Source organism: Balaenoptera physalus, assembly GCF_965194825.1.
Source record: "Balaenoptera physalus genome assembly, chromosome: 10".
NCBI lineage: Eukaryota > Metazoa > Chordata > Mammalia > Artiodactyla > Balaenopteridae > Balaenoptera > Balaenoptera physalus.
In genome coordinates, this window is record NC_138889.1 from 11,196,351 (window position 1) to 11,223,813 (window position 27,463).

The following is a 27,463-nucleotide window of genomic DNA, read 5'->3' on the forward strand; positions in this document are numbered from 1 at the left end:
CCAGTTGTCCTATGAGTGGAATGGCTTCGTGCCAAAGTACGCGCGGCCGACCCTTCAGCTGAAGGGCAAGCAGCAGCTACAGCTACCTACCAAAGCGCCCGTAGATAAAACCTGTGCAGCTCCTAAGAGTCCTTGGTTTTTTCGAAGGTTTGGGGAGTTGCAGTGTGTCCACCCTACTCTAGGTCATCACGGCAGGCTGAAGAAAGAGTAAGATATTCTTTCTTTTTCTTAGTAGCCCAATTATTGCATGCAATAACTTTTAAAACTCCAGAAGGGAGCCAGTCTGTCCTGCAGGGACCCCGCATTCAACGCGTCCAGTTGGAATGCATCATTTGTACTGTCCCTTGTGCCCCACACACAGCACAGACACACCACCTGCTCCGCTCTGCTAGTTCCCTGTAGCCACCAGTGTCATCCCAAGCCACTGCAGGCCAGGTATCTGAAAGGCACCCCAGCCCCTTCCCTCTCCAGAACATCTCTTTAATCAATTCATTCCTCTTTTTTTCACTACTATCACCGCCTCCATTGTTTCTTTCTTGGACCATTGCAATAACCTCCTTCTAGCCTCCACTCCCTCTAATTCATCATCCTCGTCTGCTTCAGAATCACAGTTAAAAGGTATAAATTGGATCCTTTTTGATTCCTTCATTAGAATATTTGCTATGGCTCCCACTGCCTGTAAGAGTCAGGCCAAAATTCCAGATGACTTGACTCCCATCTTTTCCTCCAGTCTCGTTTGCTGATACTCCCTTCCAGATGCTCCATGCAAATGGCTACTTGCTGTTTCCAGAAAGTTCCAGGCTCAAGAAGATACTTTGCCTTTGTCCATGCTGTTCTCAGCCTAGAACGCCTTTCTTAGCTCCTTCAAGGCTCAAGTCAAATTACACCACTTTTGTCAAAGCTACCCAACCAGCCTTTAGCCTCTCCCTCCCCTCAGTAACCTCCTCTCTCCTCCAGATCCCCAAAGGCTTCGAATAAACCTCCCTTATAGCACTTCACACATTACTTTTTTGGTTACAAGTATGTCTCTGTGGGTAGATTACAGGCTTCTCGTACAAAAGTTGTTTGCTAGTCATTCCTTTTATATTCCCAGGGCCTAACACAAAGTAACATTTTAAGTATTTGTTCGATCAATGGCTAATCATGAGTAAATGTATATACTCAGTAATAAATATTTTAATAGGATGCTCATTTTGTTATGTTAAATAATAAAGATGAGCTAGGTTAAAACCAGAGATACACAGTGAGTTAATTCCCAAACCAGAGCTGTATTTGTTTGGCTCTTATGAGGTTAGCAGGCAAAATATGCTTCGATTCAGATCATTACAAAAAGGCATTATTATTATTCTTTAGACAGATTTGATAGAGAAAATTACGAGTGTGAAAATGAATCAGACTTTCTCAAAATCAAATTATTTCCAGTATAGCTTTAAAGAATCTGTCTCAACAACATGTCAGTAAATGGATGACTCTTTCCTGGTCAAAGGAAGTATCCGGAGGACCCTACTCAATTTGCAGCTGTTCTTTGTTTCCTGCATCCTACTCCCCACCAAACAACCAGAATAGAGGGTGCAAACTGGTGGATTTTCATCATCTACAATATAGGTAAATGGGAAGAATTTGAAAAATTCTCCATCCTTACTGTGTTTTACCCACCCTAGGGGCTGCCAGTAGGAGCCTTGAAAAGAGGGCAGGCTCCAAGATTATGGGACTTTTTTTTTTTTTTTGGTCTATAAGTTTTTGGCACCCATAGAAGTTGTGCAGTGGAAGAAGGTGTAGTGATCTTCCCGTAATTCAATTAGCTAAAAGCAGCTGGCAATTTATGTTGCCCAAACTGCTGATTTGCTGCCCTTTTGCTGATAAGAAAGCAACATGGTCAGCTCCTTTCCTGTTTGGGACTCTGATGGGCATAAGTAAGCTTAGGATAGAGTGGGCAATTGGTTCCCAAATACCACTGAGCCTAGATGCCCTCTGGCTGGCCCTTTGGATGAGGTCTCAGTTTGGGAATTTTCAAGAATGAATCTTCCAAATTGTGTAAATTGTAGCTCTCAAATTTTTGATCCACATTAAGAAACACATTTTCTATCACAACCCAATACACACACACTCACTGAAAACTTTCATGAGATAATACTTTTACTATGTGCTTTGCTGATATTTACATTGTCATTTACTAGCTGTGAAAACTTGGGCAGGTTTTCTAATTTCTTGTAACCTCAATTTTATCATATGTAAATTAGGGCTATGAATACCTCCCTCAGTATTTTTGCTAGGATAAATGAAATAACATAAAATACCCAGCACTGTGCCCGATACAATAAATATACTTCTCCCCTTTCTTTATAAATAGTATTTGAATAAGTTATACCCCGAAAGTCTTATCTTAGGTTTACCTTAGGATATGATTATTGCAGTTTTTTATTTAAAACATTATTTCTGTGAGGTATTTTTATAAGGGAATAACTCGAGTCCTGAAAAAGTGAAGGTCAGTTAAAGGCTTTAAACTTGGGAATAATTGAAAGCATTCTAATTTTAGCCATCTAAATGTACTTTTTCTGAAGGTATTCGCTCTTCTTCAAGACACTTATTGAAGAAACTATTATTTATTACAAAAATTGAATCTTTATTAAGTGCCTCACGATGCAGGGACCAAAAAAGAGGGCACTAATTGAAGTGTGTAAGATAGGAAATTGAAGTACTATGTAAAGTAGGACATCTAGTTTTTAAAAATACTATTCTTCAGATGCAGTTCTGTGGTGAATGAAGATTTAGAAGGACAGCTGCTTTACTTAGAACACAACAATACATTCAGTTTTGGAAACAAACATTCAACAAGCAAGCAACACTGTATATGTGTAATTTCCTTTGCAAGAAAATGATACAAGTTGCAATCAGAGATTCAGGGACAATACAGCCTGCCCCCACTTTTGGGTAGGAATAATTTGACCTGTGCTAAAAAGGTAACTGTGTCTTTCTTTAATGTTCAAAACACTACATTAGAATTAAGCATCAAAAAATCACATTTGGGGCTTCCCTGGTGGCGCAGTGGTTGAGAGTCTGCCTGCCAATGCAGGGGACACGGGTTCGAGCCTTGGTCTGGGAGGATCCCACATGCCGCGGAGCAACTGGGCCCGTGAGCCACAACTACTGAGCCTGCGTGTCTGGAGCTTGTGCTCCGCAACAACAGAGGCCGCGATAGTGAAGGGCCCGCGCACCACGATGAAGAGTGGCGCCCGCTCGCCGCAACTAGAGAAAGCCCTCGCACAGAAACGAAGACCCAACACAGCATAAATAAATAAATTAAAAAAAAATCACATTTGAAAATTATAATGAAATGTAAAGTATAACTGACTCAAAAAATAAGCACAAAGTTTTCACTGGGATCATGATGATCTGAACGAATTAAGAGTTATATCGCACTTTGCCACTTTCAAAGTACTTTCACATTTGAAATTTGATCCTTATAACAATCTAGTTTGGTAGATCAAACATTGTTATCATCTTCATTTCAAGATGTGGAAACTGTTTCAGAGAAATTAAATTATTTGGCTAAGGCTTATACAACAAGGAAGTTTTAAAAAATCCCAAAACAGATGCCCTTTCAACTGGTATACCCTTAAAAGACAGAGCCAATAAGCTTGTTACACTTTGCCATAACACAGATTCCACAGAGACACACACTACAATGACCCTTTCTAGACCCTGTAGCCACTGAACAAGAGATTCAATAAACCCAGTAACATCCCTCAGATGTGTGATCTCGGCGTGGCGTGGAAAGTGGCAGATTTACCTGAGCTGCTTCTGCAGTCGGTCCTCCGTGAGAGCAGTTGACTGGTAGATAGACGTGCCCAAACATGAGGTCAACTGAACATCAAAAAACATGAGCTCTAAGTCCTTACCTTGTAAGGGGAACCAAGCCATCAAGCTGCAAAGCCTCCACCACATGTTGTGCTGTGCTGCTGTCACACTTTGTCAACTTCCTCTGGATTCTGAAATAAATAGAGCAGACTGGTTTCTTTTGAAAGGGGGAGGCAGTGGCTCTGTGACCTCATGTGTCTCACCTCCTCCATCAGCTCTGGAAGCCCCCTCTTAGTTAGCTGCCCCCCAAATACCTCCCGGTGGAACATTTAGGGGACCACATGTGTCACCTCGATTGTGGAGAGGGGTGAGTGATGTGTTGGTGGCACAAATCTTTCTACCGCACGTGGGTAGTCCTGGTAAGTCAACTAGTTGCAGGGCTTTTGGGGAGAGGAGGGAGTGCAGGAGATATTAAAATGTTTCTGTGTAGTGACGTCACCTTGTTTTCACTTTTCTAGTTTATTAAACAATTAAAATTAGGCAATTTTTGCTGAACCCTTGTGAATATATTTCTAACTCTGGAAACAATTTCTAATGGTTATCAGGGGGCAGAGTTCACTAAATCACAGATTTACTCATTTAAAAAATCTGTGTATCTATTTACCCATCCATCCACCCATCTGTCATTCATCCAGCATCCATCTCTTTATTTATCTAGCCATCTAGTATGCACCGCTCTAAGATATGATCAGATATGAAAGAGAAAGCCTTGTGTTTAAGGAGAATATGATCTTAGTGGGGGTGAGAGTATGCAAATGAACAATTTTTGGTATTTAATTCTCATTTACTGGACAAATTGAGATAGACTTTATTTCATTTTTCTGGGGACACAGCAAAATACAAGTAGACTTATGTTTAGAAAATAGAGGTTAGTCTGCAATGTTTAGAAAATTGTAAGGAAATAATATTTACTGGTTCTAATTGAAATGTGTTAGTGCTCTTAAATGTGTTGATAGTTTGGGTAGGGAACATTATATCCATCAAAATTGTCTTTCAAATATTTTACCTATTTTAACAGGTAGAAAGAGAGTAAAAAACTGAGAGAAAAATTGTTTCCTGTAGAGTTTCGCAGGATATAATGTCCTCTTTCTCAAATTGTTTGTTTAAATGCCTTGGGCCCCCAGCTGAAAAAAAAGCAGATTGGTAGCGTCCACTCCAGATTGATTAAATGAGAACTTCACTGGAATGAGGAGCTACTGGTATGTCTAACAAGGTCTCCAGGTATCAGAAGGCAAGTGTGAGAAGCACTGATGGTGAGAGTTTTCTGGAATTGACCCCATGAGATGTGAGAGGTAGCCCTGTCTCTGCTACCGGCTGGTGTGGCTATAGGGCCATAGAAGGTTCTCCATAAGTGCTTGTTGAATATATTGATATGTATGGAAGCAGGGCATCAGTAGTTTGCATCGTACCATTTTTCAAAATAGAGAATTGAGGAGTTTGGTTGAGATGACACAGAGACTTAGTGGCAGAACTGAGAATACAAACCAAGACTTCTGAGTATTTGGTCTGATTTCTCTTTTTTCCCCCATAAGATTCCCTCCAGGGACTTCAAGTTTTTATATTTAAGGCTCCAAGGCTGTCTAAGCATTTGATTTTCCTGCTCATGTCTTGTCCTTGCTTTAGAGTGACACTTGATCTGTCTGTACCCCCTTAAGGCAGCCCAAGGAAAGTGCATATAAGGTGTCTCTGGGCCTCCCTTGGAAGGTGTGAACTAGCCTGTGGCTGGTTAATAGTTTCCCACGTTTGTTTTCACCTAGAAGAATACTGGTTCCTTATAGAATTTTCTGACACTTCCTGTCAAAGCACATGAGGAAAAGGCTGTACTTTTCTTCTTGACACAATGGTAAAGCCTTATAAAGCCAGAAACATGTCTGGACTTAATTACCGGTTGATTTTCCAGATCTTGAGCTTATCATCTAAGTTGAATGTATGAGGAGGTAAAAAAAAAAAATCACTTTGACAAGAAACAAAGGTAAAAGTGTCATCTTGGGAGTTCTCATTTTAAGCCAGTGGGCAAAAAATCTTGGACCCGGTCTGAACTAAATTCAGGTAGGGCCTGGAGAAGGGTCACTTTGCTTCTCTCTTTTCCAATAGTGGTTTTCTGTAATTTTCTATTTGGTAAAAATGTGGAGAAACAGGTGGAAGTAACAGAATGAATACAAGACTCAGGTGACCAGAGAATAAAACGTTCTGAGACTGACCTAAATTTACAGTGTAGTTTGTCCCAGATCTACTGATTTAATGTGGTTTTAGTGCAATATCTGTGAATCGAATGGTCTTTTGAGAATGGATTCGCATGAAATTTGCCAAGTGTTCGTTTCACTGTAGACAAGTAGTCTTTCTCATTCTCTTTCGAAAACACAAATCTGATATGTTATTCTTCTGCTCAAAAACCTTTAGTGGTTCCCTTTTGCCTGAAGGTTATAGTGCAAATTCTTTAGCAGATCATTCAAGGCCAATCACACCCTGGCTCCCTTTTCAGCCTCCTTTCCCTCCATTCCCCATACTCATAGAAAATTCTTGTCCTATTTCAAGCATCCAGTACGTCTATATCGTCATGGTTCACACTGGGTTGTAGTTTGTACTGCCCTCTCTGCCTAAAATGGCTTTCTCTTTCTGGGGTGATTCTATTTGTCTTCTGAGGCCCAGATTGATTTGGCACTTCTCAGAGAGGAATAGTAACTAGCGATTAAGAATGTGGACTCTGGAACCAGTCTCTCTGGAATCAAAGCCTCGGTTTTCTCACCTGTGAAATGGGTAGAATGACAGCACCCACTCACATGGTTGATGTGGGAATTAAAGGACAAAGGATGCATAGTAAATACTATATGAGTTAGCTGTTGCTATCCTCTGGACTCCCAGGAAAAAAATCAGTTCTCCACTTTTCTTTGTCCCCATGATAATTTCTCTGTTTTTATCATACTAGCTGTTATTCTGATTTCTATTATATTTAGTTGAGTATCCGTGTATCTCCCTTGCTAGCCTCTGAGCCCCCGAAGGAAGAGTTTGTTTCTTATTTACTTTAGTGTTCCTGAAGCCTGGCACAGACCAATTCATAGTATAGTTTATTTTTTATTCTTCTTTTAAAAATTGAAATATGGTTGATTTACAATGTTGTGTTAGTTTCTGGTGTACAGCAAAGATATATATATGGTATACATATGTATATATGTATACCTTTTTCAGATTCTTTTCCATTATAGGTTGTTACAAGATATTGAGCAGAGTTCCCTGTGCTATACAGTAGGTCCTTGTTGGTTATCTATTTTATATATAGTAGTGTATATATAATCCCAAACTCCTAATTTATCCCTCCCCTCCCTTTCCCCTTTGGTAGCCATAAGCTGATTTTCTGTGTCTGTGAGTCTATTTCTGTTTTGTAAATAAGTTCATTTGTATCATTCGTTTACATTCCATATATAAGTGACATCATGTGATATTTGTCTTTCTCTGTCTGACTTACTTCACTTCGTATGATCATCTCTAGGTCCATCCATGTTGCTGCAAATGGCATTATTTCATTCTTTTTTTTTATCACTGAGTAATATTCCATTGTATGGATATATCACATCTTCTTTATCCATTCATCTGTTGATGAACATTTAGGTCAATTCCATGTCTTGGCTATTGGAAATAGTGCTGCAATGAACATTGGGTGCATGTATCTTTTTGAATTACAGTTTTCTCCAGATATATGCTCAGGAGTAGGATGGCAGGATATTGTGGTAGCTCTATTTTTAGTTTTTTAAGGAACCTCCATACTGTTCTCCATAGTGGCTGTATCAATTTACATTCCCACCAACAGTGCAAGAGGGTTCCGTTTTCTCCACACCCTCTCCAGCATTTATTGTTTGTAGAATTTTTGATGATGGCCATTCTGACTGGTGTGAGGTTATACCTCATTGTAGTTTTGATGTGAGTTTCCCTAATAATTAGCAATCTTTTTTAAATTTACTTTTTATTTTTTAAATTATTTATTTATTTATTTATTGGCTGCATTTGGGTCTTCATTGCTGTTCGTGGGCTTTCTCTAGTGGTGAGCGGGGGCTACTCTTCGTTGTGGTGCGCGGGCTTCTCATTGTGGTGGCTTCTTGTTGCGGAGCATGGGCTCTAGGCCTGCGGGCTTCAGTGATCGTGGCACGTGGGCTTCAGTAGTTGTGGCTTGCAGGCTCTAGAGTGCAGGCTCAGTGGTTGTGGCACATGGTCTTAGTTGCTCTGCAGCATGTGGGATCTTCCCGGACCAGGGCTCAAACCCGTGTCTCCTGCATTGGCAGGTGGATTCGTAATCACTGCGCCACCAGGGAAGCCCCATAATTAGTTATCTTGAGCATCTTTTCATGTGCCTGTTGTCCATCTGTATGTCTTCTTAAAGAAATGTCTATTTAGGTCTTCTGCCCACGTTTTGACTGGGTTGTTTGTTTTTTTGATATTGAACTGTATGAGCTATTTGTATATTTTGGAAAATATTCCCTTGTCAGTCACACTGTTTGCAAATATTTTCTCCCATTCCATAGGTTGTCTTTCTTTTGGTTTTCTTTGCTATGCAAAGGAAAAAATTAAGTTTAATTAGGTCCCACTTTTTTTTTTAATTGGGGTATAGTTGTTTTACAATGTTGTGTAAGTTTCTACTGTACAGCGAAGTGGAGTCCCTGTGCTATACAGCAGGTTCTCATTAGTTATCTATCTTATACATATTAGTGTATATATGTATATATGTCAATTCCAATCTCCCAATTCATCCCCCTTGTTTATTTTTGCTTTTATTTTCATTACTCTAGGAGATGGATCCAAAAAATATAGCTGTGATTATGTCAAAGAGTGTTTTGCCTATGTTTTCCTCTAAGAGTTTTATAGTATCTGGTCTTACATTTAGGTATTTAACCCATTTTGAGTTTATTTTTGTATATGGTATTAGAGAATGTTCTAGTTTCGTTCTTTTACATGTGGCTGTCCAGTTTTCCCAGCACCACTTACTGAAGAGACTGTCTTTTCTCCATTGTATATTCTTGCCTTCTTTGTCATAGATTAATTGACCATAAGTGTGTGGGTTTATTTCTGGGCTTTCTATCCTATTTCATTGATCCATGCATCTGTTTTTGTGCCAGTACCATACTGTTTTGATTACTATAGCTTTGTTGTTTAGTCTGAAGATCATAGTTATTTAAAAAATAGCTTTATTTAGATATAACTGACATAATGAATTGTACATATTTAACATGTACAATTTGATAAATGTCGACATATGTATACACCCATGAAATCATTATTACAATCAAAATGGTGAACTATCCATCGCCCCCTAAAGTTTCCTCCTGCCCATTGTAATCCTCTCCTTCCCTCTTTACCTTCCCTCTTCAGGCAACCACTGATCTACTTTCTGTCACTGTTCTTCCATTTGGCATGATTATTTTGAGGTTCATCTCAAAATAATTTGTCGAGGGTTTATTCCTTTCTATGGCTGGGTAGTAGCACATGATATGAACTTACCACAGTTTGTTTGCCCATTCACCTGTAGATGGACTTCTGGTTGTTTACCATAGGATAGGGTTAAATAATTGTTTATTAAATTGAATCAGCTGTAGTGAAACTTTAAATAAGGGGAACCTGGTGTGTTTCCACATCTGCTTTTTGTGATAATCTCCTAATTCAGAGAAAAAGCTCAAGGTTAGCAAGAGATGTTAAAGTAAATGTCGGTCCTTAGTTGGCACCTGGAGTGTACACTCAAGTGTGCTACCCAGATTCTCCGTCCATCCCCCAGAGGCTGGGAGGCTGGGACGTGTCAGCTGGCTCCTTCTCTGAGAATTGCCTTCAGTGGGGAGAATCATTTTGCCCAAGTCACACCTCCTCCATGGGGCCCACGAGAGGGGCTGAAAGGTCCTGTGCCCTTGCCTCCAGGTGGAGCAGCTCTAAAGGGAAATGGTCCAGCTTCAGAGCTCCCCTTGGGATTAGGATTAGCTGAGACCTTTGTTGCCACAGCACCCCATTTCGGCATCTCTCTCTGCCCCATCTTGCTTCCTTCACAAGTGTTGTCCTGAGAGCATGGCTATAAACTCCCACACAAAAATCTCCATCTCAGCATCTGTTTTCCAGGGAACCTGACCCACAACAGCACCTGAAATAGGTTGTCAAATGAGTGAGTGAATGAAAGAATGAATGAATTCTCCATCTGAGATAGAAACACTGCTCTTTTTCTCTGAGCCTAGAAGGATGCTTGTCTTACTATTTTTTTCAGAGCGTTAAAGATCTTACTTTAAATTGCCCTCTGGGAGATGATGAGTATATCTTATTCACCCATGGATGTGCTATCAACTGGTCGCCAACCTTGAGAAATGTCACAGTAGTCCACTGGACTCAGAAATGACAAATGGTCCGTGGGGGAAATGCTGCAAGGCAGGCTCTGAGTGACATGCCCTTGTGGTTTTCATGGTCCTTCCCCCTCTCAACACCCCCACTTCAGCCTGCAGCCCACAGGGGCTCAGCAGGGGAAGGGAGCAGTTTGTGCCTGCTTAGCAAGTGGAGGGAAAAGGTGAGGTCAGAGCATAGTGGTCAAGGAGTGACCTTCTACCTATTTTCTCATGGAAAAGTGTCTACTGACCACGTTGTATGTGGGAGGTCTCATAGCTGATAGCCCATTTGTCACTTTGATCTGCGTTTCATGAAATCCCCATGGTATGTTTTCGTACTCATAGGAAGTAGCATTTGATGGGGTCGTGGTGTTGGGACAGATTTGAGAGAAATAAACAAACATCATCACCCTGATCAACCTAGGTTGTCAGGAAGAAAAAAAATTCTGAAAAGGAGATTTATCAAGTAGGTGAAAGATGGACTGTTTTAAGGGTCAGAAAGGATAGGGGATTTCCCCATGCGCAGAAAGAAGCCCCTGGGGTTTTTGCTGCAATTACAAGAGGGGCCTAAACTTTCTTCTTGACCTTTCATGGCTCCTGTGAAGAATCTGTGACCTTTCCCAAAGCCAGGGCCAGAGGTGGCCTGGCCTGCATTTCCCAGCAGATGCAGGATGCCCAGTTCACACCTTGGCGGGATTCTCCGAGCACTGTCGTCGACTTACACAGAGTGGTTGGGGAGTTTGCAAACCAGAGCAGCAGCCTCTGTAACTAGTTATTGATTGAGAAAAGGACTTCCTAGGAGCAGCAAAGCTTAGCGGGATGAATAAGGGGTGGTGGGGCAGACAGACCCGGACTTGTCCACTGGGCCCTGTCACTAGCAGCCCTGTGGTCCTGAGAAGACTACTTGTCTCTTGGTATCAGTGTCCTCATCTGTAAAATGGGAAGAGTAATGACAGCATAAGGTGACTGGGAGGTATGGATCAAACACGTTATCCATCGTGCCCAGCACGGCGGCACATCCAAGATCCTCCATCAATCTGCAGACCTCAGGGAGCTGGGACTGCATCTTGTCCCCACAGGAACCACAGCAGGTGAGACGTTCCTGGAAAACGAAAGGGCCAGCTCAGCTTTTGTTCTTAAGGCTTCTGCCTACAACCTAATCAAATGGATCATTCTGAAAACAGAACTCAAGTAAGAGCTGATTTCAGAAGGAAATTGTGGTTTGGGGGAATGTACCGCAGAACAGCCAGCTCCAGCTTCAGATCTTAGCTCACAGATCTCCCAGGACAAGTGACTTCCCTTGGTGTCTTCATGTGAAAATGAAGGGGTTGGATGAGAGCAATTGTTTTCCAACTGTGTTCTGAAGAACCCATTTATCCCCCAGGTGCCTCAGGGTTCTGCAATATTTTCCTTAAAATTTCTTTCAAAACTATTTCAAACTATTTGTCCAGGCTCTGGAACCAGGCTGACATGGCTGGGATCTTAGCTCCAACAGATCCAGCCATGTGACTTTGGGCAGGTTGTAGAATCTAAGACTCAGCTTCCTCTTTTGTAAATTGGGAATAATAATAGTATCTTGAAAATAGGGTTGTCGAGAAGATTAAAGAGGTTTGTTTACGAGCTAAGCCCTCACTAAATGCTGGCTGTCATTTTGCCACCTACTGGACATCACCAATCTCTTCATTTGTTATGCAGTAGGAATGGTTTCTGTGCTGGACTCTGGGCTTAGAACAAAATTCAAATGCTTCACCGTGGTCCACAACAGAGGCCGGCAAACTTTTTCGGTAAAGCGTCAAGAAGTAAATATTTCAGGCTTTGAGGGTCTTGTGTCCTCTTGTACTCACCTCTGCCCTTGTATCCAGGAAGCAGCTGTAAGCAATATGTCAATGAATGAGCATGGCCATGTGCCAATAAAACTTTATTATAATTATAAAACTAAACTTAAAAAAAAACTAAAAAAAACAAAAATACTTTATTATAGAGACTGGAATTTGGATTTCCTATAATTATTGAGTTGTGTCCCGACATAATATTCTTTTTTTTAAATTGAAGTATAGCTGATTTACAGTGCTGTGACAAGTTCTGCTGTACAGCAAAGTGACTCAGTTTTACACATATATACACATTCTTTTTTTAATACTCTTTTCCATTATGGTTTATCCCAGGAGACTGGATATAGTTCCCTGTGCTATACAGTAGGACCTTATTGTTTATCCATTCTAAATGTAATAGTTTGTATCTACCAACCCCAAATTCCCAGTCCATCCCTCTCCCTCCCCTCCTCCCCCTTGGCAACCACAAGTCTGACCTCTATGTCTGTGAGTCTGTTTCTGTTTTGTAGATAGGTTCATTTGTGCCATATTTTAGATTCCACATGTAAGTGATACCATATGGTGTTTGTCTTTCTCTTTCTGAGTGACTTCACGTAGTATGATAATCTCTAGTTGCATCCGTGTTGCTGCAAGTGGCATTATTTTGTTTTTTTATGGCTGAGTAGTATTCCATTGTATATAGATATGTACACCACATCTTCTTTATCCATTCATCTGTCCATGGACATTTAGGTTGTTTCCATGTTTTGGCTATTGTGAATAGTGCTGCTATGAACATAGGGGTGCTTGTATCTTTTTGCACAATATTCTTCTTTTGATGTTTTTCGACCATTTAAAATTGTAAAAACGTTCTTAGCTTGTGGGCTGGACAAACACAGGGCTGTAGGCCAGATTCTGCAGAGGCCTGGTGTACAGGGCCCTGTGTTTCTGGGTCTGCCTTCCTCTCCAGCCTCATTTCCCCCCACTTCCTGCCATGCTCATGAAGGTTTAGCCCACTGACCCCCTTTGTTCTAACCCTTAGCTGCTTCCCACGTGGGGGCTTTTGCACTCATCCTGTCTCCCCAGGATCCTGCTCATTTAGCCCTTCACCACCACCAGCTTCTACTCAAGCCTCCACTGCTGCTTTCATTGCCACTGCTCAGGTACACCAAAGCTGGCCATCCCATCTCAAGTAGGATCCCCTGCCCCACATCCCTTCCAAATGTACCGTCTATCATATAACCCATTTTTCTCCTAAACAACATGGATCAACATCTGTAATTATCTTGTTTATTTGTGGATTCATTGTCTATCTCCCAAATTCACGAAAGCAGGGACCTTGCTTTTTGATTTGCCGCTGTACCTCCACCTGCCACCTGCTAGGAACGTAGCATTCAATCAGTGTTGTAGAATGAAGGATAAGTCCACAACCTCAGGATCTTAGTATCTTAATTTCTCTCATGCGAGTTAATAATACCTGATCTCCTTACCTTGAAAAATTGTTTTGAGGATCAAATGAGAATGTGCTTTTAAAACTATAAACAATTATACTTGGGGAAGGTGGTAAAATCATTAGGGCAGCCTCTTAGACAAATCACAGAATTCAACAAACACCCCAACTTTTACCATTCTCCTCTTACTACAGAAGCTAAATTATGGGGCAAATAGTAAAGTGACACCAGTATGAATGAAGCTGTTTTATTCCTTGTCCCTGATATTCCCCATAGACAAGAGGAATGGCTAGATGAGTGATTTTATCTTGGCCTTAGCAAAAGCGATTATTTTTTTTATTTTTATTTTTTAAATTTTCTGGTAGCCACATTTTTTAAAATTAATTAACTAATTAATTAATTTATGGCTGTGTTGGGTCTTCGTTTCTGTGTGAGTGCCTTCTCCAGTTGCGGCAAGTGGGGGCCACTCTTCATGGCGGTGCGCGGGCCTCTCACTATCGCGGCCTCTCTTGTTGCAGAGCACAGGCTCCAGACGCGCAGGGTCAGTAGTTGTGGCTCACGGGCCTAGTTGCTCCGCGGCATGTGGGATCTTCCCAGACCAGGGCTCGAACCCGTGTCCCCTGCATTGGCAGGCAGATTCTCAACCACTGCGCCACCAGGGAAGCCCAGTATTAGGTATTTTATATTATCCTATTTGATACTCTTAAGCATGCTCTAAAAAATCATTATGTGCCCGTTTTTCCAGGTGAAATGAGTTTAAGGGATCTAGGAAGTAGCTGAGCCAGGATCTGAACGTGGCTCTATCTGACTCTGGAATTAGGGGTTCTTCTCTGGTACAATATCAAGTTCCTCTCCAGTGGTACAAAGACTTTCTGAATTGTCCCATCAATACAATGACAACCAGCAAGCTACATAAACCTTGGCATCCTTTCATGGTCAGGAGCAAGCCATCTGGGTTTTACATGTTTATTTTGGGCAAAATGATGCATTCTCTTTCTTCCAAAGGAAGACTGCTTTTTGGTCCTCAAACAACTTTCCAAAAAAAAAAAAATTTTTTTTTTTTGCTGATTTAAGCTTAAACAGATCCAAAGCACAATGATTCGTTTTCTTTGGATGTGCAGGCCGCCTGTACACATATCACAAAAGGGCAAAATGAGCTTGGGAAACTGTCAAGCAGAGAACAGCCGAGAAGCAGCCCCAAGGTTAACCGTAGCTTGGTCTTTTGTCAGATCTGAGCATTAGCTGTTAAGTTTCCTCAGGAAGTAAACCCTGCGAGGGTAGTAGCCAGTTGTGCCAATGAAAATCTGTGTTCGTGTTCTCGGTATACATTTGCATACATGGCTTATTTTAAAACCTATTAGCTTAACGTATCATTACTTCAGAAATGGGGTCTATGGCTTTTAGTAGTGTGGAACCCAGTTTGAACTGGAATTGTCCTCTCTCTGACCCAAATTCTTTCTCTATGCATCATTCCTGGTACACCTCCTCCGGGTGGGCAGTGGTGAGGGACGAAGCCTCGCACGTGAGGCAGAGGAAGCATTTTGGAGCTCGCTCTTTCACTCCTGGGTGGGTTTTCACCTCTGCAGCCAGGATGGCTCAGAGAGATGCCCAACCAGAAGGGACCAGAGGCCCACGGTGCTGCCGGAGCCTCCTCTCATTTCCATCAGCAGCAAGTGCCCCTCTGAGGGAAGGATCCCACTCTTAATGGACATTTATGAAATAATAATGACCACAGCAACGTCTGAGGACATGATAGGAGTCGAGACCACTCAGTGTAACATGAGATCGCTCTGGATCGACTGAGGACACAGTTTCTCTTTATTAAATCATCTAGGAACCACTTAGATGGAGATGCTCATGGAATGGAATGAACTAATTACAATGGTGCCAGAGCTGTACGGAGAAGAGCACGCAGCCAGGAAAGCACAGACGCCACAGGTACTTTACAAGGAATTTGGCAATACAATTAGGTGTGGTTTCCTTTTTTATAATTACAAACCCTTTTCACCAAATAAATATGCCTGAATCACATAGAAAAATAATGATACAATAGCCTTATAAATGAGAAAGAAACCAATACACCTCCCCAAACAGCAGGTTTAAAATGGTCTATGTGTAACCAAAGTGCTTCAGGATGGTGTTCCCATCTTGCGTGGCAGTCAGAGAAAGAACCAGGACATATTTCCCATTATACATACATGTGTATCCTGTACAGAGTCCAAGAATAGTTGAGCAGCTGCAAAATTCTGATTTCTGTGTGAGTAATGGCAACTAAATGGTGCAGTGTAAAACATTGGTAAGAACTGATGGTATATGAAGTTTGACTATTCATCATCATAATTTTAAGCTTACATACACTGAACAAAATAGTATATGTATTTAAAAATCAAGTGATTTCCTCTGCATTTAGAGGCAATTTTTCCCCCCTTCCCTTGAATTTTTGTTACAGCTAGTCACTTCCCTAGGAAAATTCAATATGGTGCGGTATTAAAGGGAAGCAAATCCAAAGTGAATCCTATGTTTAAACATGAAAAGCATCTGCCATCACCTAACAAAATATCCCATTACCTTAGTAAAGTGAATGTTAACCTAAAATAGATATTAAATCGCTCTTTTCCCTACCCTCCTCCGCCCGATCTCATCCCTCCTGGCAGGGCAGCAAGGCTGGCGTCTCTGAGTTCTCACACGTGTGCAGGACTACAATTTAAATGCAAATAACCCTGCGCCTCATTATCTGAGAAGCTGGTGCAGACGGGACAGTTGTGACTGTGCCTGCGAAAGTTAAAGGAGGCTCATCTGTATTCCAACACACGCGTGACTTAGAGTAAATTCAAAAGAGCAATTCATCACCGCTTTCAAATTAGACACTGGAGCGGCAGAGTGCCTAGGTTACGAGGAATACCTCCCTTACCACACAGGGACGCCTTTCTACAAAGGCAACGAGATAGGAACCTCTCTGCAGTTCTTCAGTTAGTCCCCGGTGACACTAGGTAATTGAAATAAGAGACTTGATTTAATACGAACACGGCTAGTTGAGTGGAAAAGATACATTTATGGTAATGCTAAGCACAACTGGATGACAATCTACAGGCATTCCAAATTCCACTGACAGGAAAATGACCACAGCAGCCTAAAATGCAAGAAAAGTATCAACAATGATTTACCAAACTGACATCACTCCAGAAGGTATTTTTTATTTTTTATTATTTTCATTTTTTGCAAAATTGTCTTTCAAATATAAGGTTACTTTAAAAGAATTCTTTGGTTAAAGTATAATTAAAATAAAAACTAGAGACTCCCACAAGCCTTTCAATACAGGGTGAAAAATACCCCCCCTCTTTCAGCCATCAGATGGCCATTTAATCAGCCATTCAGATTCTATGAATCTAAATGTAATGGAAAACACTGTATTCTGAACTCCTTGCTGGGGTGAAGCAGTAAGCTCCTAGCTACCATTGCAGTGATGGAGAGGGAGCCTGGGAAAATGAAACCCCCAGCTTGTGCATTAAAATGTGCCAATTATTCTAGTCCACAAAGGAATAGACGTGGCATTTTAAAATCACTGAAACCAAAGTCTATCTGTGAATAATACTGAGCCATTAGCGGGTTGATGTGGCACGCTTGTGCAGGCAGCAGACTGTTTCGGACTTTCAATCCCAGATTAAATCCTTTAGTTAATTTTATCTCAGTTTATTTCAGATAACTTTCAACATTTAAAAAAAAAAATTTCCTCTCCACAGGAAACCATTTGCTTCTTCTAATCTGGCATTTCCTTCCTTTCTCCCTTGCTTCCTTCCCCCCTCCCTCCCTTCTACCTTCCTTCTTTCTCCTAGCCCCCCAAAACATTTGTTGACAAGCATCAGCCTCAGCTGAAAAAAAAACCAGCCTGAACTTCGAGTTGTAATAGCAATTTAGAATTTTTAAATGGATATGAAATCATGAAATACAGTTGTCTCTTCCTTTTATTACACATAGATTCAACACAATTTCCAAAGAATTTCTCAACTGGAGTCCAAGTTTAGTTTTTTAATTAGGTAAATGTGAAAAGAGAATTTCATGAGAATTCAGATCATTCAGGCCATTTTGATCAACAATCTGGATAATTAAAGCAGAGGAATAAACTCTTTGAGTCAAGGTTTTCCACCTAAATTATTCAGAAAATTATTTCAGATCTTTGCCTTCCTTTGCTCACACAGATGATGGCCTAAGGCTTTGTCCATATTGGACTAAGGACACTGGTCCGTAGCCCAGCTAAACCAACCTATCAGGTCATCAAAGGCTTAAGATCATGGAGAAGGAGAGAGGGATAACTTGTTCTGAACTTTGTTCTATACAAGTACAGACCCTGTCCAGAACACACTGCTACAGTTTTCAAGGAAATCGAATACGAGATGTTCGAGCATTATTCTGAGCATTGAAAGTCCATGAAAATTTGTGGAGAATCTAATAAACATTATAGGTCTGATTACAGTGGATTCACCTAATTACAGATAAAAGAATGACTGGCCGTGACATTGCATTGGCCATAATGTGACTTTTCTCTTAAAACCTTTAATATGAGTATTTCCCCCAGTTTAAGATGAAAACTTTTATATTAATCAATCATGTCAGCACAGAGTTATTTCTAGACCCAGAAGCTGGATCAGTGTTTGTGCAATGCTGGAAGAAATCAAGATTTGTCTCTTAAAATATAAAATTCATGACATATTTCTCTAAGTGACTTAAAAAAAAAAACTCAACAATAATCCTCTTGCGGATTAACATACATAGCCAGCATCCTTTCACTTCCTCTTCTTTTCAAGGATCATCAGATTCTAGTTTCAAATAGGAGCATAGATCTATTTTTATATCCCATATGTTTTCTCCTTTGGGTTTTGAATCTTGTTTAATGCTACAATATATATTGATTTGTTTTACATGAATGTTCTCTTTAAATGGCTGAGCTTTCATTTTGCACATATATTCTACAGAGTGAACTATACCATGCCAGACCATTGTCTGCTGCCGTCAACAGTCAGCTAGTCACACAATTAACTAGACATTGATAACTGATGTTTTGGTTTGACTGTCATTTGTTTTTCTTTTAAATAAACTCCCTCTAAATTCAGGAAGCAAGTGTGACAAGATGCCACAGGATGTGGCTCTCCCAACTTTCCTTAAGTAGCCCTACCTACCTCTTTTAAATTACCATAGCAAAACAAACAAACAAATAAAAACGACAGCACAAGCAGCAGTGCAGTCGTGACTGTCATCATTTAAGTTAGTTCCCTGACTTCATAATACATCCCTGGATGTAACTGATGCATTTGTGGGTGTTCTGTTATGGTTGACAAGTACTGTACGCGTACAATGACCTGACCCTTGGTGTATGGTTTGTAACGACGTCCATATTGCACAAGAATGAGCTTCTTGCTGACTCAAAGGATGTATTTCACATACATCTGAAAATGTCAACGTCCTTAACCAGTTAACATGGTCTAGACTCTCGGGGCAAAGACAAGCAAATCACGGTGATTCAGAAGTCCTGTGGCTCGTTAGGCTGTGACACGAGTAACTCCTTTGATATATTTGGCAAGTTCGTTCCTCCTACAGTTGAATACTTCACACGTTTATCTTATCTTCCTCCTGAGTATCCAAAAGTGCTTTGGAGAGTAAAAATGCTCTGTCTCCCCATTTCACAGATAGAGAGAAGCAAGGGAGTAGGACGGTAGCAAAAAGCTGTAGTCTGCTTTTCTCTAGAGGAAATGTGATGTGGCGGTACCAGGGTGAAGATTAGAATCCGCCAGCAGATGGCTTGAGCCAGCAGCACTGGTGTGGGTAGAAACTGATGGGAAACCGCATGTTTTCTAATCACCTTAAAAGAATTCGGCAGCTGGGTTTTAACTGGAACATGGAGTTAAAAAGAAAAGAAAATCCCATCACCGGACTGGCAGCTTGGTGTCCCTCCAGCTGGATTTTCCTGCATCCTTCCTCAGAGTGGGCTGGCAGCTCTCTTTGGGAGGACCCAGGTTCCTTAGTCAGCACAGATGGAAGGGAGGAAACATCCTCTGCTGTAGCAGGTGCCCCTGTATAGGAAGACCATTCTTGAAAGACTTGTTAGCCAGGCAAGAGTCCAGGGAGAATGAATTTTTTCCCTGAATCAAGCCTTTCTCTCCTTGATGTGGTCTCATCCTAAGAACGTCAAAGCCTGAAAGGACATATGCTAAATTATTCTGAGCTGTCCATTTAGGATGTGGTGCAGACTTTCCCACTGTTACTAAGTACACAAAAAGACACTTCTCCCAAAGCCTTCCTCAAGTCTTTTCTTCTTGTTCGCTCGTGTGGTTATTCTTGCAGCAGGGTCTCTCTCCAGTTGAAGCCCCCAGTTGGTCCATGGGTAAGAGGGAGGATTGGTGGGTCTGTCAGCTGCCAGATTCCAGTTTCTCCTAATTCTTCACAGGAACAAAACCCCAAGTAGGGGATCTGAAGTAAGACAGTAAAGAAAGGGAAAACAGAAAACAGAGGTTGAGTGCTTTAACTTTTACCTAGAGGAAGGAAAATTCAAAGGAATGAATAAGGGCTTTGTAGGCAAGCATCCCCTCCAAAATATTGAAAAGGAAATGGACAGAACTGATAAATGAGAAGGAAGAGTATTTACAACACAAGAGGATTCTTCGGAAGGATTCATTAAATGGTGAGCTCTTCTAGTGCAATTAAGTAATTGTTTATAGATGGTTTCTATATAGCACGGGAGGAAGAAAAGGAACTCATGTATAAAGCTAAGGCGCTAGGAGTTCATTCCTAATTGCAAGTCAAGCTGAAAACACAGCTCAAACATTTCTGAAATTATACTTGGAAAATGGGAAAGATTATTCAAGTTTTAAGAATTTGTTTTATCCTGCTTTTTCTTTCATTTTTTGGCATGTGTATCTAACATTCAGAGCTGAAGCTGTGCCCTTCCTAACTTCAGTAGGCATGGCATTTCAAAACTTATTTGTGTGTGTGTCCAGAGTTGCATTTATGAACAAGACAAAAATCTCTGCCCTCAAGCAGCTTACAGACTAATGGGAAGGACAGACACATAAGTAAGTTTTTAAAAAAATGAGAAAAGAATTGCAATCGAGTTTGAACCAGGTTCTCTGGGGACAGTTACAGGAAGCATATAACTCAGCCTGGAGGGAAGTGTATGTGGGAGGGTGGCTGACGGGAAAACCTCTTCCACAGGCATGAGAAGGAAGAATCCAGATGTGTTGGTCAGCCTGGTGGGTTTTCTGTCTCGCTGCCTTGTTCCTGGGTTTGCCTTTCAGCCTGACCATTTTGAATCACTGCTTCCTTTGGCCTATCCTCCAGGACCTCTCTTCCAGCTGAGCTGTGTTTTGGCCCACATACCTCCTGCTTATCCGTTCCATGGTCCCGCAGGGAAATCCAGACAATTTGCTTATGATTCTTAGCTACTTCTTAAATTTTAGCTCTTAGAAGCTAGAACTAGCTCAAACACATCTTTTTCTCTTACCCAAGGCCTGATAAAGTACCTTAAACAGAGCCCCATTCAATACATCTTGGTTGAATAAACCAATAAATGTACCTTCCCAGCTCCAAAGAACTTCGCTTTCAGCCAGCACTGAACCATTCTGAAACTCCAAGGCCCCACAGGCCCCTGATATGCAAGCAGGAATTACCTTTCGGACCATTTGTACAAAGTCCTTGGAGTTCTGAGGTGACAGGCCCTGAAGTTGGCAGGTACACGCTTCAAGGGAAGATGCGTGGGCCACAATCAGGATGTTATTTCCTGGGGGCAAAAAAGCAAGGACTGAAAAGACTGTTTCTATCAAGACATATGTAAACCTTGTAAGTACTGAAGCCAAGTGTTCCAGGGAGAGGCAAACATTCTCAAGAAGGAGACAATTCGGCCAAGCAATATTTTGAAAATGCTTTGTATTGTTAAGGCAGGCTAATGTCATTAAAAACAAAAAACAAACAAAAACAATAAAAAAACCCAACAACAAACCTACTTTTAATCTTAAAGTAATTAGAGTCACAGGAGGTAACAAATACGTATTTTATGTATTAAATATACATGTGTATATTTTATATATACTATATATACATATTATGTACTATGTATATACATATACACATATACATACATATATATACAATATGTACCTTGCATATATACTATACACACACACACTAGGTAGGTCCCATGCACCCTTCACACAGCCTCTCTGATAGTAACATCTTGCCTAAGGTACACTATCAAAACTAGGAAACAAACACTGGTATAATCCACATAGCCTATTCAGATTTCACCAGCTTTAGCCAAATCTATCACATGTGGAGCTTTTGGGAACCATCACCTCAATCAAGATACAAAACTGTTCTATGTCTACAGGGCTCTCTGCTATTACTTCTAATATATTATAGTTTTTGATGTTGCCATTGTAGAGCTGTGAGCACTTGAGACTTTCTGGTTGATAGAACATGCTGAGTTTCTTTGCAGTGGGGATGGGTGGTACCACAGGGGTGGTCATGAAGTGAGTGGCTTACAAGTGATAACTGAAAGGTGGGAACCATCCACGATACTGTTGACCAGGGCTACCCACTGTTAACATTCTGGTGTATGTAAATCCAGCCTTTGCTCTATGAAGATAAATATTTTAACTTTTAGTGGGGGATGGGAATGTGCAGACTCTTTTGTAATCTGCCCTTTTTACTACAAATATTACAGTCCTACATATCATTAAATATTTGAGTTCAATGATTATAAAATTCAGTGGCAGACTTGAGTCGTACAGCACACTGCTCTTGGTTGGTGGTAGTAGTGACGGTAGGTGTATTTGTGTCGGTGTGTTTGTGTGTGCGTGTCCATGTTCCTGGATCAAATTATAGGCAAAACAGTGTTATGGTAAAGAATTTCTGGAAACTGTAATAGGGAACCTCCTTCAGAGAGTGGAAGATAAATAGCTGAAATGCAGAATTCTGTTATTTCATAGAGTAACTAAGTCTGATGTATTTCCATGGAATATCTACCATTTGAGGTACTCAAGAGAATAGTACAAATTTAACATGAAAGTATCTATAAGAGAGTCTGGAAGTATTTTTCTTTCCTACTAAGCAAGTTTGTCAAAGCACGCTGAACCATCTTGAATAGCCGATTAACCATGGTGGAAAAATGATCACAGATTTAACTATGGAGTCCAAAATAATACCTACCTTTACTTTTACATTCACTTATTATTTCCTTTGTTACTTGGAAACTTCTACTGATATAGGTGTCATAGGATTCTGAAACCACTAATTTGCTGACTGGAATGTGAGGTCTGCAATAGAAAAATGAACAAAGGCATTGAAAACATTTTGATCCCAAGACAAAGCAATTGACATTACTCTAAGTTTTATTTCAAGACCTTTCTAAAGTTCCCATATTTCCCTAGAAAGGATGGAGGCATAGGGAAGAGTATTTCAACTATGTAGAAGTGGGGTCCAAATATGCAGAATGTACAGAAATAAAGGCCATGTGTGCATGGTGTCAAAGTGACCAGCTGAAAAATGAAACATTCAGTTCAGGTTTCCCTTGCAGGATAACTCATAGCAGTTTGACTAATTTTACTGACAGTCAGTCCCAGGTCACATAAATAAGAGGAAGCAAAGCAGAGGTTAGATCTCTTTATCTATTTAAATCACCACAGATTTCCCAAGCCTCTCTTTAGTAGGCTTGCACATGATAAGCAGTAAGGATAAGTTTTACTTAATCTTTTCCCAGTTTTATTGGGATTTCATTGATGTATAACATGGTGTAAGTTTAAGGGTATACAATGTATTGATTTGATACATTGCAAAATGATGACCACCATAGTCTTAGCTAACCACCTCCATTATGTCACATAATTACCATTTTCTTTTTGGTGGTCAGAACATTTAAGCTTTACTCAGCAACTTTCAAGAATATAATACAGTATTGTTAACTATAATCACAATGCGGTACATTAGATCCCCAGAACGTATTCAGCTTTTAACTGTAAGTTTGTACCCCTTTGACCAGTCTCTCCCTATTTCCCCCTCCCCACGGTCCCATGGGTGTCCATGCTACTCTACTGTCTGTTTCTCTGAGCTTGGCTTTTTTAGATTCCACATATAGTGATATTATATGGAGATATCTCTGTGAGATCTTGTTTTCATTTCCTTTGGATATACCCCAGAAGTGGGATTGCTGGATCATATGGTAGTTCTATTTTTAATTTTTTGTGGACCCTCCATAGTGTTTCCATAGTGGTTGTACCAGTTTACATTCCCACCAATGGTGCGCAAGGATCCCTTTTCTCAGTAGAACTACCACATGACCCAGCAATCCCACTACTGGGCCTATACCCTGAGAAAACCATAATTCAAAAAGAGACATGTGGGCTTCCCTGGTGGTGCAGTGGTTAAGAATCTGCCTGCCAATGCAGGGGACATGGGTTTGAGCCCTGGTCCAGGAAGATCCCACATGCCACGGAGCAACTAAGCCCATGCGCCACAACTACTGAGCCTGCGCTCTAGAGCTTGTGAGCCACAACTACTGAGCCTGCATGCTGCAACTACTGAGCCCGCATGCTGCAACTACTGAAGCCCCCGTGCCTAGAGCCCATGCTCTGCAACAAGAGAAGCCACCGCAATAAGAAGCCTGTGCACCGTAACCAAGAGTAGCCCCCACTCGCCACAACTAGAGAAAGCCCGCACGCAGCAACGAAGACCCAACAGAGCCAAAGATAAATAAATAAAATAAATTAAAAAAAAAAAAGATCTTGCTGTGATTTATGTCAAAGAGTGTTCTGCCTATGTTCTTCTCTAAGAGTTTTATAGTGTCCGGTCTTACATTTAGGTCTTTAATCCATTTTGAGTTTATTTTTGTGCACAATTGACTTCTGTATGTTGACTCTGTATCCTACAACTTTGCTGAATTTGTTGATTAGTTCTGACAGTTCTAGGATTTTCTGAGTCTTTAGGATTTCCTATATATAAGATCACGTCATCTGCAAACAAAGAGAGTTTCACTTCTTCTTTTCCAATTTGGATGCCTTTTATTTATTTATCTTGCCCAACTGCTCTGGCTAGAACTTCCAGAACTATGTTGAATAGCAGTGGTGAGAGTGGCCATGCTTGTCTTGTTCCTGATCTTAGAGGAAAAGCTTTCAACCTTTCACCATTGAGTATGATGTTAGCTGTGGGCTTGCCATAAATTGCCTTTATTATGTTTAGATATGTTCCTTCTATACCCAATCTGTTGAACAATTTTTATCATGAAGAGGATGGTGTATATTGTCAAATGCTTTTTCTGCATCTACTGAGATGATCATATAATTTTTATCATCTTTTTTTTCTACTAATGTGGTGTATCACATTTATTGATTTTTGTATGTTGCACCATCCTTGCATCCCAGGGATAAATCCCACTTGGTATATGATCTTTTTGATGTGCTGTTGAATTTGGTTTGCTAATATTTTGTTGAGAATATTGGCCTGTAGTTCTCTTTTCTTGTAGTATTCTTATCTGGTTTTGGTATCAGGGTAATGCTGGTCTCATAAAATGAAATGGGGAGTTGTAAGGATAGATTTTTAAAGGAGATATTAGGTCCATTGGATTTGTGAGGTAATAATGCTTCACCAGCCTTTCCTTTTCTTTCTTAGTTTGAACACAGACCACATAAAGACCACAGACCACAACTTCTCCTGGCAGTTGGAGAAGTACAGGGAACATAAAGATGAAGAAAACCCAATTTCTATGTTTGAGGAGCTCTCTGTGTGTGGTTGGGGTGAGTAAGCTATTGATGTAAATGATAATTATGACACGATGTACAAACACATATAAGAGGATGGTCAAAGCAGGGCCCTCCAATCCTGGTGACCCTGAATGTCTTCAATCCCAGTCACTTCCGTCTGCTTCCACCTTCCTTTGCTATTTAGTTTTCTGGTCTATGAGATGTTTACCTTGTTTTTGAGTACAACTATGTCATATTTTCTATTTTCTTATTTTGTCTTTCATTGTTGGTATTTATTGCATGGAGGTGCTAGTGAGTTCTCAAAGTGAATTCTCATGGCATCTGCATCAGAATACACTGCTGCTGCGGCTGCTACTAAGATTTACTGAGAGGTTCCCATGTGTCAGGCTCTGCGCAAAGCACCCTACTTGCGTTCTTTGAACATAGCCCACCTAGCAACGCTTTTGCAAATTCTGAGTGTATGGATGACAAAACTAAGGCTTAGAAAGGCTACAGCTGACTTGCCTTTGCTTACATCATTAGCAACTCTTAGAGCCCGGATTTGAACCTGTGTCTGAGATTAATACCTATAAAGTTATCCTTCAGCCTGGATGGCTTCTGACAGTGCCCTCCCCAAAGCTGCCCTTCTGTGCACTTGGGTTTACTGTCTGGAGAGGAAGGATGCTGTTCCATTTGAAGGTAACTTGCCTTCATCTAAATAACATTCTCTCTGCAAGCATACTATTTCTCCTAGGAAACAACCTTCTTTCTGCATCTTACAACACCCCGGGTGATAGGGAGAAACATGAATCCCCACTCATTAGGGATGTGCCTCGTTGTTCTGGAGCAAACCCTTTCTTCCCATCCCTACTTCTCATCCAGTTCCATTACCATTTACATCACCTGGTTTCCCAGGACCCCTCCCCCAACACACACACATACACACTGTGACAAAAGGCCTCTTTGTTTGGTTCAGGGAGTCACTGCAAGGGTGAAACCACACTGTAATGTACAGGATTTGTGTAGGTAAAGAGTTGGTAGATGCTAGAATCCAGTTCCTCCTGATCAGTTCTTGCCTTGAAGTGGAACCTATGAATGGCTTCCATGTTTGAACGAGCCCTGAAGGGGATGGGACAGTCAAAGCTCTCTCACTCCTGTCAGCTGCATCCTGCTTCTAGCTGCACCTGCAGGACCCCTGTACTATTCTGGGACTCACGTGGGCCTCCAACCACCAACTAGACCTGGAACCCAGAGCTCTGGGTACACAGGTAGTACCCTTGGAATAGTATTCTCCCGTGTATGCTCTCCTCTCCCCAGCCTACTTTGGTCCAGACTATAGAGCAGGCTTCTGCCCTAAGTCCCACACCAAAGTTTGATTTGTTGTCTCTCTAATACTCCAGATCCATGGCTCCCCCATCCCCTTTTCCCTGCCTCCCCCAGTCAGGGTCCTGCTCTGAAGCCTCATCCAACTGGTGTGTATTTTGTTTTTTCTGCCTTGCTCCTTCTCGCCTAGCTCCACTGGGGCTGCTTTCTACACCCAGCCCCCAGGATGGGTCTTGTTGCCCGTGGCTGATGCTTGGATATCGGTCACCAGCCTAAATCCACCTTCTAGCCCCTCCTCCCTCCTGTTCAAGGCGACAGGGAGGGATCTATGAGCAGTGCTTGCTTGACTTATAATACCCTGCCTATCGGTTCTTGCCCCTCTGCACATCACCATGTTTCTTCAATCATTTGGGCACCACTACTTGCTTCAGAAGCCCTGCTCACTTGACATAATTAATTTCAGAGTGAATTTGACTCTAGGGGTTGTGCCTCTCACATGCTTGATGGGTGAATTTCACGACTGATTTATAGAATTAGAGGCTTAATCTCACCACCACCACCACCCCCAACACAAAATGGTTGAATAGAACTTTGATTTTTTGTAGAGGAGAAGGAAATCTGGAATATGAACCACGTCCTGACCCCCAGGTTCCTGGCATTCATCCTTCTGTTCTACTACTGGTGGGGTGTGTGTCTGTGTGTGCACTGAAGGGCTCAGGTAGAATGAGTCTGGGGACCTTTGTAAATAGCTTGGGAAGAATTGCAGGATGCACTTAAGGGGGAATCTGAAGGCACAGTTGGCCTGGGTGGGGCTGGGTGGTAGGTGAGGAAAGTCATTTTACCAATGTTGGCAGTAACTTTTTCTCTTTCCAGGGCAGAGGGGTGATGGCTGTTGGCATGGGGACAATAATTTATTGCTGCTTCCCAAGGAACAGAAAAACAGTGGCCATAGAGTA

At 41.2% G+C, this 27,463-nt stretch overlaps 2 protein-coding genes across 4 annotated transcripts in view; both read right to left on the minus strand.

The window, feature by feature from the left end:
* CRTAM (cytotoxic and regulatory T cell molecule) overlaps positions 1–9,669 on the minus strand; it is a 37,115-nt gene extending 27,446 nt beyond the window's left edge. Inside the window, exon 1 of the mRNA XM_082410918.1 lies at positions 3,900–9,669. Coding sequence (XP_082267044.1) covers positions 3,900–3,945 — 46 coding nt within the window. The 5' untranslated portion in view covers positions 3,946–9,669. The remainder of the gene's footprint in view (positions 1–3,899) is intronic.
* A 2,855-nt stretch (positions 9,670–12,524) lies between these two features.
* The window catches only part of UBASH3B (ubiquitin associated and SH3 domain containing B), a 150,942-nt gene continuing 136,003 nt past the window's right edge, over positions 12,525–27,463 (minus strand). For all 3 annotated transcript variants that reach the window (XM_082410879.1, XM_082410880.1, XM_082410878.1), the window contains exons 12-14: positions 22,660–22,766; positions 21,123–21,232; positions 12,525–19,926 (exon numbers count right to left, since the gene is read on the minus strand). In XM_082410879.1, coding sequence (XP_082267005.1) covers positions 19,789–19,926; positions 21,123–21,232; positions 22,660–22,766 — 355 coding nt within the window. In that variant the 3' untranslated portion in view covers positions 12,525–19,788. The remainder of the gene's footprint in view (positions 19,927–21,122; positions 21,233–22,659; positions 22,767–27,463) is intronic.